We start from the raw sequence: 13,339 nt of genomic DNA, 5'->3' as shown, positions 1-13,339 counted from the left end.
GGACGTCATGGGAACAGGCTTGCCAGAGGAAAATGCGGTGTCATGATAGCTTTATAGGTTGTCGTAGGTGGCTAGTTATGGCAGATGTGGACGGTGCACAATAATTGGTTAATTGTTACTTAATAAATTAATGAATAATAATATATATCTTTTTAAAACTTACTTCTGTTTGTTGTGCATTTTTAAACGCTGGTCTGTCACTTTGTTGAAGTTTACCGTTGCTAGTTGGCTCATTTGAAATGGTTCCAATACGTACTGTACGTCATACAATGTTAGATACGTAGGCAGATACAGAAGTATGTAGTTATTTCATGGACTTTATTAGCTATGTGTGTGTGAGTGTGTGTGTGTGAGTGTGTATGTGTGTGTGTGAGTGTGTGAGTGTGTGTGTGAGTGTGTGTGTGTGTGAGTGTGTGTGAGTGTGTGTGTGAGTTTGTGAGTGTGTGTGTGTGTGTGTGAGTGTGTGTGTGTGTGAGTGTGTGTGAGTGTGTGTGTGTGTGAGTGTGTGCGTGTGTGTGAGTGTGTGTGTGAGTTTGCGTGTGTGTGAGTGTGTGTATGAGTGTGTGTGTGTGAGTGTGAGTGTGAGAGTGTGTGGTATTTTTAGTTGGCTAGGTAAGCAGTGTTTGGATAGTTAACTTTGGTCACTTTTGCTCTGTTTGTTTGTTTGTTTGTTTGTTCAAAAAAAAAAAAAAAAAAAAAAAAAGGCCCTTGTCCTTATCTTTGTTGTACAGGTAGCAGTTGAAATTGTACTTCCCTCTAGGGTCTTTCAGCGAACTTATCCCTGGTTATGGGTATGCACTTTGTTGTACGTCGCTCTGGATAAGAGCGTCTGCCAAATGCCAATACTGTAATGTAATATAATGTAATGTGAGTGTGAGTCTGAGTGTGTATGTGTGTGTGTGTGAGTGTGTGTGAGTGTGAGTGTGTGTGAGTGTGTGTGAGACGCAGGTGCCCCACAGCATGCTGCTCCGTGTTTAGATTCCGGTGTGGTGGTTCCTTCATGGGTAGAACATGACGCTCTGAATGGGACAAGCACACAGAAACAGCCAGTGGAATTCTGACCATTGTGGCATAGCATACAAGCACACAAACACCAATACTGTACGTGAACACACGTTGCCACACACAAATATGTGCACAAAGACACACACACACACACACACAGACACACACAAAAGCACAGCTACAGAAAAAACTTGTTTATTTGCAAAGATTAAAATACCTTCACCTCAGAGGAATTAATAATTCCATAACATGAACGCTAAACCCATTTAACCTGTTCCAAGGAGCAATCATTGCAAACATGAACACATATAGATCATATAGCTAAAGGTCAAGACCTGCGTATATAGGTATGCAGTGTGCATGTTTTGTTCTTTCGGGTGCACTTGCAGCGCTCATAGACGTAAACGCGGAAGTTGTCACAGAGTCCTGAACCGGATCGACCCTGGGTGTGCGCCCCTGCGTTGCAGCCTGCAGGTGTTGCTCCTGTGTAACAGGGTGAGCTTGCCAACTTCCTAAATTCTGCGCGGAGCGGTAAACGCTTGCACAACGCTCGCGCAATTACGTGTCACCTCGCGGAGTGGGCGTCACGGAAACACGCAATACGGCGTCAGCAAGATGGCCTTTTGTGTCGCTTTCATCTCTGCAGAAAGGTACACAATATTCTACTCCAGGAACCAAAGACCCACGCAATGGGTCTCAGCCAATCAAGTTCTTTCCTCAGGGCTCTGTCTTTCGGCACTGCGTACACTGTAGTATATCACTTACTGTGTGACTATCTCGATCAGCAGAACAACTGTAGTGTCCTACTGGGAATTGAACCTGCAAACTCAAAGAGATTCTGTTCTGTCTACATATTGATCAGTGTACCATCGTACATCAGCAACACACACAAACACATACACACGCATACACACAAATACAAGCGTGCATGCATCCACTACCACACACATGCACAGGCAAGCACACACACACACACACACACACACACACACACTCAACAAAGTACACCTATAGTCCATGTGTAATGTTTCCCCATTGGATACTGTCCACAGAACAATTGTACAACACACACACACACACACACACACACTTGCATGAATCCACATCCACACATGCACAGACATGCACACAAACACAAATTTGTCAACACACAAGTCACTACACACAACTATATGCACACACACAAACACACACACACACAACAAAGTACACCGACAGCAATACCTACATGTAAACCATTTTTATTTGCATACATTAAAAAAAAACAGCTAAACCCGTTTGACCTGTGGAAGTTCCAAGGATTCCAATCATTGCAAACATAAACCCATATAAATAAAGGTCATGACAAGCATATAGATACTGTGTATGCATATATTATACTGTTTTTTTCCAGTGTTTAATTTAAGATTAAGAGGTGATTAAAAGGTTTACTTTTCCAGTCCACTTGCAGGGACCATCAAATCTGGACCTGGAATCCAGCTCCGGCCCTGGTTTTCTTTTTCTCCCGGGTAATTAGTGCCACTGGTTGGCCAGTCTGTCTGGCCCCTGACTCCCAGGTAAAGGGAGGGTGGAACAGCAGCAGTTCTCGGCCCTGGAGGTTCGTATCACATGGTGGGATATGTGGGGTAGTTAGCGATCCCACACATGTTGTGTTTGTTCCTCGCCATTCGGATGAATCCACTTTCACCCCAACCTTTTCCCCAGCTACGAAACAAACCAACAAACAGTGCAAAGTCATTATTCAATACCCCTGAGCTATGTGGTAGTTAAAACACAGTATTTTTCACAAAGGCTAAGGTGCAATCTGTCAATAATTAAATTTTCTTCAGTGATATCCCGCTAATTAAAGTGTCAGATAATCTTATATAAAAGCTTGTTTTCACACCCCAAATATCAGAGTTCAATTCCAAACAATGCTATTAGCTACTAAGAGCATATACTGTGTTTATTATTCATATAAAATAATCCCGTGGTATTTTGGTAATATTGAGCAAAATAGTGTATCAAACATAATTTTAAAGATGCCTTTCAGACACTTGTTTTTTTTGCATTCAGCAGTTCCTGTGTCTGAGTCATCAATTTTCGATGTCTGAATGTCAAGTGGAAAATCGAGTGGTTTAAGAACGCGAACATATTGAGTCAATACCGCTACAGAAATGCCATCATGAGAAGGTGTCAACTATCTACCTCTTTTCATGTTAATAATTAAGGATTGACACTTTAAATCAGAAAAGAACTTCATACTTGAAGACAAAAATTAAAATCTGTGTAATGTTAAAAAAATTAAAATAAAAATAAAAATAAATTAAATGGTGTCTCAGTGGCGCAGCCTGTAGAGCACTAACCGCATGCTCATTGCGAGCCGCGACGTCGGCGGTTCGAATCCGACCGTCCGACATTTGTCGCATGTCTTCCCCTCTCTCTCGCTCCCATTCTTCCTGTCTCTCTATACTATATACTGTCCAATTGAAAAAGGCCGAAAAAGTATCTTTAAAATAAATTAAATGGTGTAATGTCAGGAAATGGACACTAGATGTGGCCGACACAACATCTATGCCAAAGAAGGAACTGCTTCTTTTCAACCAGATGTGGGGATCCGTTTTTCCTGTCAGACTGACATTTGCTTATGATTTGACTGATTCTAAACTGGATACTTTAAATCATGGGATACCCGTTTGCGCCTTTTGAATATTTCACTGTGGTTTTATTTGTGTGCATGTGCGTGTCGTATTCATTGCCCGTGTGTCTGCACACTGCTTATTTATTCATGGGCGCTTGTTACAAAGTATTGCAGCGCATTAATTGCAGAAGCCGAATTCACCCTAAACCTTTTGCTTGGAACTTGAACCTGTGGGGCGACATTGGCTCAGCTGGGAACAGCGTTCGTCTGGCAGTCGAAGAGTTGCCGCTTCGATCCCCCGCCCTGGGATTGTTGAGGCATCCCTCAGCACGACACCTAACCCCCAGATTGCTCCTGACGAACTGATTGGTCCCTTCCACAGCAGCCTTTTGATGTTGGCGTGTGCGTTTGCGAATGAAAGGCATTTGAATAAATATGCGACATAAATGCGGTCCATTCACGCTGTACCGCGCGTTTTACGGAGGAGATCTACCTGTTCTTCACCAGCCAGAAATCCTGCCCCCTGTCCGTGCCGTACCCGATCACCAGCACCGCGTGATTGATCGTTTTGGAGCTGCACCGTGGGTCACTGTACACTCCTGCAGAGAGAAGCAGCAGGAGGAGGGGGGGGGTGGGGCAGTGGTCAGACCGATGGACCGTCTGCCCCAGACAGGGGCAACAAGAACAGTATCTGTAGCATAGGCCTGTAGCATAGTGGTTAAGGTAAACGACTGGGACACCAAGTTCGGTGGTTCACAATAAGATCCGCACAGCCGTTGGGCCCTTGAACGAGGCCCTTAACCCTGCATTGCTCCAGGGGAGGACTGTCTCCTGCTTAGTCTAATCAACTGTACATCGCTCTGGAGTGTCTGCCAAATGCCAATAATGTAATGTAATGCCTTTCATGCTAACCTCTGGCCTTAATTACTCAATTATCCATCACATTTTACCTGTGTATGAATAACAGTCGAAGACTGTTTTGTGTGCCTATATGGAACGTGTGACTGTTATGTATGGGTGAGCCAGTGTTCAATGTGTACAGCCAATTTAGCTCATTTAGCCTGGGTAACTGGTGGGAACAAAAACCCTCCGGAACCGGAATCCACCCACCTGTTTTAACCTGGAAGTATGAAGTTTGAACCCATAGTCCCGATCTCTCACACGCACGGATCTTTCCATGCATTTTCCAGCCTGAGTGTTTGAATGCTTTACAGCAGATTTGATATATTGTATATTTTGGATTTTGTAAGTCAGTCATCCGCTAACAGTACATTCTAATGAATACTGAATTCTAATGCAATGTTACTCAGCCTATACTTACCTGCCATGTCCTAGGCTCACATAAACTAGCTCCAACGCCAGGGGTATGAAACCAACAACCTTCTGGTGCGGTGTGCAGCGTTAACTGCAAATAATGTGGAGGAGAGGTCTCCTCTAAACGTACAGGGCAATTCGGCCTTCAAGACATTTTTCCATAACTTCTTCTTTCCACATGACAGACTTTCCCTTTCTTCCATTTCAAGCTCCAGAAAATGAAGAAGAATGCTGCAAACAGCGGTGGACCTCATGGTTCCATTAGCACGTGTTCGTTATTTTCCTCGGCTACTCTACACAATGTCATTACAAGCATTACAAGGACCGAGTAGTCTGTCCTATTCAATTCTATTATATTCTCTTCCCTTTGTTTCTTTTGTATTGTAAGTAATAGCCTTGTTAATTTAAAATTGCGGCACCAAGATAACAAATTTTATTGTCAATAATATTGTATTTCTGACGTGAAGCATAACTCCTCCTCCCCACGTCTGAGTGATACTGATTTCGGGACAGGTCAGGGGCGCGCTCTCACCCCCTCTGTAGCCCATAAACGTGGGCAGCCTGGCGTTGATGCCCACAGAGATGGGGCCGACGTTAGCGACCGCGGTCTGGAGCTCCGTCTCGCTCCTGTGCTGGAGGACCTTGTACCCCCCGCAGTACCCGGCTCTGCCCTGCACGGAGTACCGGCATTTCCCCTCCTGGGACGGAGAGAGAGGAAGCGTTACTGGAATTATGGGGAGAGAGGAGCATTACTGGAATTACGGGGATAGAGAGGAGCGTTACTGGAATTAAGAGGAGAGAGGGGACCGTTACTGGAATTATGTGGAGAGAGAGGACCATTACTGGAATTATGGAGAGAGGGGACCGTAGGTGGAATTATGGGGAGAGAGAGGACCATTACTGGAAATGAAGTGCAAAGAGGCTATTCATTACACTCAATAGTTTTTAAATGAATAATCTGTCTCTTTTAATGAGGGATGATTTGCCCTCTAATTGGCATACAATGTCAAAAAGTTCTTCTTGTTTCAGACTGAGCTGGAAAATCCAGGTTCAGAAAGTTAAAAAAAAGTCCTCCCCAGTATTTTGTTCCAGTCACTTGGATTTGTTAATTAGCAATATTCTTCAGCCAGGAGGCAGAGGTAATTGGTTGAGATGTCCTGGCTGAGTTCATATGGGGGATGTTCGGGGAAAATGCCCTTTTTAACAATTCACAGGCGAGCATCGTCTGATGAAACAGATCCCAGTAAAAACAACGATAGCTATACTTGAATTAACTTTCGGATTTATTTGCAAAGAAATGACAGAAAGTGAGAAAGCTTGCCGGCTTTCTGATTTGAATCAGACATAGTAAGACTCTTATACACACTTTTCCAGACGGGGGGGCTTTACCAAAACAAAAATATATGAAGCTGGCCATAAACGTTTATCAGTATTTTGTCTTCTGAATACCCCATGTTGACCTTGCTGTAAGACCAGAATGTGCTAGCTGAGAAGCAGATACATTCAGGTCAAAGGCTGTCTGTCTGCTAGGAGAGAGACAGAGAAAGACTCCTAGTAAGCACTTAATTCAGAACGTGGTCTCATAGTAATAAGGATTATCACTAAAAGGTTATTTGTAATTATGTCATGATAGTCTTTATGTTAACACACATTGTCAATTAAGAATCAATTAAGAAAATCACCCTTACAGGAACAAACACTCTCTGACCCCTGGACGTTCCACCTCTGGTTTGAGGGAGCGATTAGGTGGCCAGACCGACGGGGATGGGTGGTGAATTCATGCAGTTTAGAGGAGATGCCGAAATTCGGTGACATGGACTACTCAGTGATCCCGGGGGTAAAGCTGCAGGGTGCGTGGGATTTGAACCAGCAGCCCCTCTGTTCCAAGCACACATCCTTAACCACTACAGGAGAGCCAGGCTAAGCGTCCAGTAGATAATCTAAAACAGATGTGGGCAACATGGCTAATATCTGTTCCTGAAGCACTTACTTAGCCCTGGCATTTACACCACCTGACACTTCAGCTGCACTTCCTGACAGGGGCGTACATAACGGGCTGAAGACTGCTCTCGTGTCCTTGTGAAACTTTTTTACTGTGATGTAATCTCCAGGCGAACCAGTGTGGGCGTACCCAGGCGATTACTTCATTCAGCCGGGGTAACTGGGGGTAAGAGAACTGTGCATCGTACCAGCGCCCCATTACCCACCCAGGAGTTGCCCACCCCTGCTCTACAAGCTTATTGGGCTGTCCCGTTATCAAGAGCCCTTTTCTCCTCTCCTACTACTCCCATGATGCTTTGGGGTCCTCCCTCTTTGCCCCTCCACCCCCTCCTTACCCTGTGCTCATAGGGGTAAGACTTGTCCGAGTCCATGCCCTTGTTCCCGATGATGTAGTTGAAGGTCTTGGAGAGGAAGCCACCCTTGCAGCCGTGGTTGCCGTACTTGGTGCTGCAGTCCAGCAGATTTTGGGGGCTGAGGGTGACCAGCTTGCCCGTGGACCTCTTCATCAGGCCCTCCAAGGCCCCCGAAACGCTGAACGCCCAGCACGAGCCACAAGATCCCTGAGGGAGAGGTGTGACTGGCTGTGAGACTGGTGCCCAAGCTATGCTAATGCTACGTCATTACTAGGCTAATGCTAGACTAACACTATGCTAATGCTAGACCAATGTTATGCTAATGGTGGGCTAATACTTGACTAATGCTATGGTATGCTAATGCTAGGCTAATGCTAAACTAATGCACTGCTAATGCTAGGCTAATATTATGCTAATGCTGGGCAAATGCTAGACTAATGTACAGATAAAGTTGGTTTTGGTTCATAGGATGTGTTTTCCTCTTTGTATGCACGCATGTAGAGCATGAATGTGTTGCTCACCACGTCTTTTAAATGACTAATGAACAGAAGTCAAGCCTAGGGCAACTTTCCACTGTGATGTAACCTCAATGTCTCATGCTATTTTCTAATATTATTTGCTAACAAAGTGTCCTCTTGAATGTGTAGTGAAGCTCAGGGCCAGGATTCATAAACAATGTAACAGTTTGCAGTTACGTCTGTATGATATGGGAAGCTCCACCCATTCTTAAAATTATTTGTATAATTCAATTTTTCCTTAATAATGTCACAAGCTGATACACACTAGGTTAGAAATCTTATTTTCTTTTCTACTAGAGGCGCTCGGCTCCCAACGATATGCCTCCCCGGTGACCAGCACAAGAGCTCACCTGGTTTCTGATTGGGCCGACCATGCCTTTGCTCCTCCAATCCACCGACGGGGGCAGGGCCACGCCCCCGCCCAGCGGGGCTACCGTCAGGTTGCCGTGACGACGGAGCTCCTCCTCCTCCTCCTCCCTCAGCCCGTTGAGGAGGGCGTTCACCTCCTCAGACATCTGAGCAGACCGCAGTGGGGTCCAGGAGTGACAGAGAAACTCAGAAAGGGTCACGCCCCCTGCCCCCATTGTCATGGCAACTTGTGTGACAGGCAGGTTGGGGTGAGATGAGGAGTAACAGAACACACTCGGGAAGTGTCCAAACCCCCCCCCCCCCCCCCCCTTGCCCTGTTTTCATGGCAACTCATTTGACAGGCGGGTTATTAGGTTTGGCCACAGACCACACCTCGGTCGGTCTCCACAGTAATCGAGTTTACCGTGAAATCTAAAACATTGGCTCTAGCCGCTCTGGAAACCATGTTGCTCTTTCTCTACAGCGCTGGAATATGAGTGTGGCTAACCAGTTAGCTTATCGACAAAGATTTGCCGTGTGGCGACCTGTTACCTAGCGACAAACAACCTCACAGAGTTAATGGCTTCCACAGTATTCCAAAAGTTAAAGGTTTTATTTTACCCTGCTCGGTCATTCTGAGAGGTCAATTTGAAAGAAAATAAAAAAGCTGTGCCCATCGAAGGGCACATGTTCTTCCCAGAATAATATGAATTCTTTTAGGGTTGAATTAAGTCTTTGACAGTTGATTTAAAGCTGAACATTTTGCCAAGTACAAATAATTAAGTTAGCTAATGACGTACAAAAGGCAACAGTGCCCAACAGTACCATGTCTGAGAGGTGGTTGAGGCCCATGGTGAAGGAGTGAAGGCCCAGAGAAGCCTCCAGGTTGTGTTTCTCCACCATCCTCAGGTTCTGCTCCCAGACCTGTCTCCTCTGGGTCTCCTCCCCCTGACCCAGATTCAAAACTCATTACCAACCGCTCATCAACATGCACAACCGTACTGTATAAACACAACCGCTCATCAACATGCACATTCATACATGAGCACACCTTACATAAACACAATACACACACACATACACTTACATAAACGCAATACACACACATACACAAACTTGCATAAACACAATGCACACACACATACACTTACATAAACGCAATACACACACATACACAAACTTACATAAACACAATACACACACACATACACTTACATAAACACAATACAGACACACAGAAACTCACATGAACACAATACACACACACTTATATAAACACAATGCACAAATGTGCATGCATACGCAAATATACGCAAACACAAATGCACGTGTTTAACGTACACACGTTCACATTTACACACGCACACACACAAAGCACAAAATACACATACATGCAAACACACAAATGTACACAATCATAAAATGTACACAATCATAAATGCACACGTTTACATGTAGACCTTTACATGCACAGAGGCCCATACATACAGACACACGCATACTCACCCACAGACACAGTGACACGCGCACACACACACACACACAGCTCAGGTGCATCTCTCAACACAATGAAAGAGGAACACGGTGAGAAGAGGAAACCACAATGACTCTGAATTTCTGCACAACTTCCCTGTTTCCTTCCACCGGTTCACATCTCAGCCTCTAAGTTAACGCGCACCTCAGGCCCCCAAACCAATTTCAAAACAGACCCAGTCTCATTTTAAAACAGACCCAGTCTCATTTTAAAACAGACCCAGTCTCATTTTAAAACAGGCCCAGACTAAATTTTAAAACAGACCCAGTATCATTTTAAAACGGACCCAGACTAAATTTTAAAACAGGCCCAGACTCCCTTGTAAAACAGGGCCAAACCACATTGTAAAACAGGGCCAAACCACATTTTAAACCAGGCTTAGACTCCCCAGACTCAGAAAACAGAAATAAGTTTACCCAACAGAAGGGATTACGTAAGCAGAGTGTGGCAGTTTGTGGCGTACAGGACTGCGGGGATGTCTTCCCCGGGCTGAGGACATGAGAAGTCCTGTAATAAGCTCTTTCAAAATGGGCCCAAAAAAAACTGAACAAAGAGACACGTAGTTAACATAACGGCTCAGTGCAGGTGTGAACCACAACCTCAAAATAAACCCCAGATTCAAGGCCTTTGGTCTCTGTCTGCATCACAGGTGCCAAACTCCAGTCCTGGAGTCAGTGTGTCTGCATCAGAAGTGCCAAACCCCAGTCCTGGAATGCAGGTTTTCATGGTCTCCTTTCAATCAGCGGCCAATTACGGCCTTGGAAACAAGGCGTGTGGACTCCGTAGCCAATCGGTTTAACTTCTTAGCCAATTTAGATTGAATGAATTAAATCTACATGACTGCATGCGTTGCACTGCTGCCACACAGTTGGATGGTTCGATAATCGCATGAATAAGTAAATGTAATACAGTAAAAGTGTTCCTAATAAAGTGCTCGGTGAGTGAGGGCCTTTACCTGGCTGCCATACTCCTTACTGTATTGGTCCTTCCACTCCACCCACTGACCATTCAGAGTCAGGTTGAGATGGGAGTGGGCGTGGCTAATGATTCCGAGGACCAATAGAAAGAAGCCCTGCAAGGCACGCATCCTAAGTCTCTGCCCTGAAGAAAAAGGAGGGGGGGTTAGACAAAAAGCAGACATAATTATTAGTTTCCGCGGCAACATGTTGGCTGCTGCTCTTCCTCCCTGTTCAGTTCAGTTCAATTCCGTCCGTGCAGAATCGTTTCTACAGACACTGTTACAGGGCGATTATGGAAAGCTTAGGCCAGGCCTGAACACAGAAAAAAAAAAACTTCCAGCTAGTTTGGTCAAAGTTTAGTGACACGTGCATTACTGACCACGTCCCCCCATGGGCCACAGTGGCTAAAAGGGTAAATGGTTGGCATTTATATAGCACCTTTATCCAAAGTGCTGTATAATTGATGCTTCTCATTCACCCATTCACACACACACTCACACACCGACGGCGATTGGCTGCCATGCAAGGCCCCGACCAGCTCGTCAGGAGCATTTGGGGGTTAGGTGTCTTGCTCAGGGACACTTCGACACAGCCCAGGCAGGGGATCGAACCGGCAACCCTCCGACTGCCAGACGACTGCTCTTACTGCCTGAGCCAATGAGACAACTGCTCTTACTGCCTGAGCCAATGAGACGACTGCTCTTACCGCCTGAGCCAATGAGACGACTGCTCTTACCGCCTGAGCCAATGAGACGACTGCTCTTACCGCCTGAGCCAATGAGACGACTGCTCTTACTGCCTGAGCCATGTTGCCCATAAAGGGCTTACATTTAACCCCCTATTTCAACCTGCAGGCCAGCGAAGGACGGGTATACCCCAGAGTATACCTCGTATACCTCGGGAGTCTTAACCTCGTAAGCTATCTGGGGGCTTAGGGCTGGTATTTCCCCGTTTCCCCTCCCTTGTTACTCTGCAGAACGTCTTTGGGACCGTCCGCTGCGGAAAGCGCAATACAAATAAAATGACGTAGAATTGAATAATGATATTTCGCCCAGGGCATGACGCACGCCCCCGTTCGGGGACTCTTCTGTGGGAAAGGCACACAGGAAAAGCCAACACTAAAGCCCTGCATGTAGTTCACATTTGGGTGTGGAAAAACAAACATAACACGCAGGTGTGCAAAAACCACATGTGTTTTCGGCACACCGGTGTACTCGCAACATGTTGGGCGTTCACATGTGATTTTCATGTCTGGTTTTTAAGGGCTGGTGAATACTTGATCTGTGATCGTACTGCATGACGGTGCTGACCACTCCCCTGACTTCAAAGCTCTCAAGCTCACTTCTTACGCAAAGAAAAAACAAGGAAGTGCCACATGGTAAGCAAACTCAAACGTTTCTCATAAGAAAATACGAAATACTTCACAAATAGATGTACTTGATTATGCTTTGTAGGTGACACATATGCATGTCATCCAGCAAAACATATCAAGCATATATGAAGTCCATGTATTCAAATATATATGTTAAATGCATGTATTTTAAATACCTCTCAACCCTGTAGTTAACCAACATTACATAGCGTCTATACAACACATACTGATCGCAGCAGGTTAGAATCAGCCCAAGAATAAACGTTATTAGATCGTGCGTCAGATCGCTCAGGCGCTCTATAGGACTCTTTACGGCGACGCGGGACAGAACAGCGTCTTCGCCGTAAATAAGTCTGACGGCGACGCAACGCTGCTTACCTGGCCGCGTCCTGCCAAAAGAGAGCGGTATGCGCGGTCGGTTGCCTAGCAACTGGATAAGACAAGGCCCGAAGTTTGCCCACCCGACGCTGCGTCGAGGAAGTTTTCTTCCCAAGAACGAACTCCCTCACTCCGTCTGTCTGTCTCTTTTTTCGCTCCCTGTCTGATCCCTCTCTTTCTTTCTATCTATCTGTCTTTCACTTTCCGTGTGTAGCCTATCTTGCTTCCTCTTTCCGTACAGTCATGTGAAAGTTATTTCAGTCCAGAAACTGAGAATGCAATACTCGAGGCTGTCTGAGCACCAATCTCTATCTCGTCGTTTCCTTGTATTAAAGCATGCTAATCTGCAGCACCTAAATGATCAACGCATAATGCCTTGTCTTTCTCCCCCTCTCTGTTTACATAATCACATCAAGTCGTGGGTAACAGTCTGATTACGCTGAGTATATTGAATAAGGATAATTGGCTTTAAACACAAACACAAGACATGAAGACGTTAGACCAATACCGATCGCATGTTGTGTGTTACTCAAGTGGTAAACAGTATAGACGGTCCACTGCTTCGGGGATGAAAATAAATTCACTAAATCAATTTGTTTAGTTTTTTAATGTTTTTTAATGTTGTTATTAACCCATGTTTTTAGAAAACATTTTTCCATAAGAGCCACGACAAAAAAATCCAAACAATCCAGACGGTCTGGTTTTAAAGCTGTAGAGCGACACATTTTTCATTCCACGGCTACTTCCGTTTTACAGGTGAGGTAGAGCTATAAGGTTTTTATTTTTAAATAAGCCTTATTTCCTATTTTTACTGAATGCTGTCACTCGAAATGATTGTTTTATCAGTGCATCATGACATTGTGTCCATGCTGTAATTTCAATTGTACTGACTGATTGATTGATTGATCCAGCAGTAAAACCCAAATAAATCGTTTAA

General features: G+C 45.0%; 1 protein-coding gene across 1 annotated transcript; it reads right to left on the bottom strand.

Annotated features, from left to right (window-relative positions):
* Nucleotides 1–2,230: 2,230 nt before the first annotated feature.
* Nucleotides 2,231–12,646, bottom strand: LOC133136638 (procathepsin L-like). The gene is made up of 8 exons (XM_061254283.1): nt 12,403–12,646; nt 10,649–10,794; nt 8,985–9,107; nt 8,162–8,326; nt 7,276–7,500; nt 5,472–5,637; nt 4,119–4,224; nt 2,231–2,709 (listed from the first exon to the last, which is right to left on the bottom strand). The coding sequence occupies exons 2-8, from the start codon at nt 10,778–10,780 to the stop codon at nt 2,610–2,612; spliced, it is 1,017 nt and encodes a 338-aa protein (XP_061110267.1). The 5' UTR covers nt 10,781–10,794; nt 12,403–12,646; the 3' UTR covers nt 2,231–2,609.
* Between the last annotated feature and the right edge of the window lie 693 nt (nt 12,647–13,339).

This window comes from Conger conger, chromosome 9 (genome assembly GCF_963514075.1).
Source record: "Conger conger chromosome 9, fConCon1.1, whole genome shotgun sequence".
NCBI lineage: Eukaryota > Metazoa > Chordata > Actinopteri > Anguilliformes > Congridae > Conger > Conger conger.
Note: the sequence above shows the minus strand (reverse complement) of the source record. Positions and strands in the feature narration are given on the sequence as shown.

Excerpts from the sequence above, each read along its gene's own strand:
- LOC133136638 (XM_061254283.1), bottom strand. The coding sequence starts at position 10,780 with ATGCGTGCCTTGCAGGGCTTCTTTCTATTGGTCCTCGGAATCATTAGC. Across the intron at positions 7,501-8,161 it reads TCGGCCCAATCAGAAACCAG|GGATCTTGTGGCTCGTGCTG; the intron begins GTGAGCTCTTGT and ends CCTCTCCCTCAG. Across the intron at positions 2,710-4,118 it reads TTCTGGCTGGTGAAGAACAG|CTGGGGAAAAGGTTGGGGTG; the intron begins GTAGATCTCCTC and ends TTTGTTTCGTAG.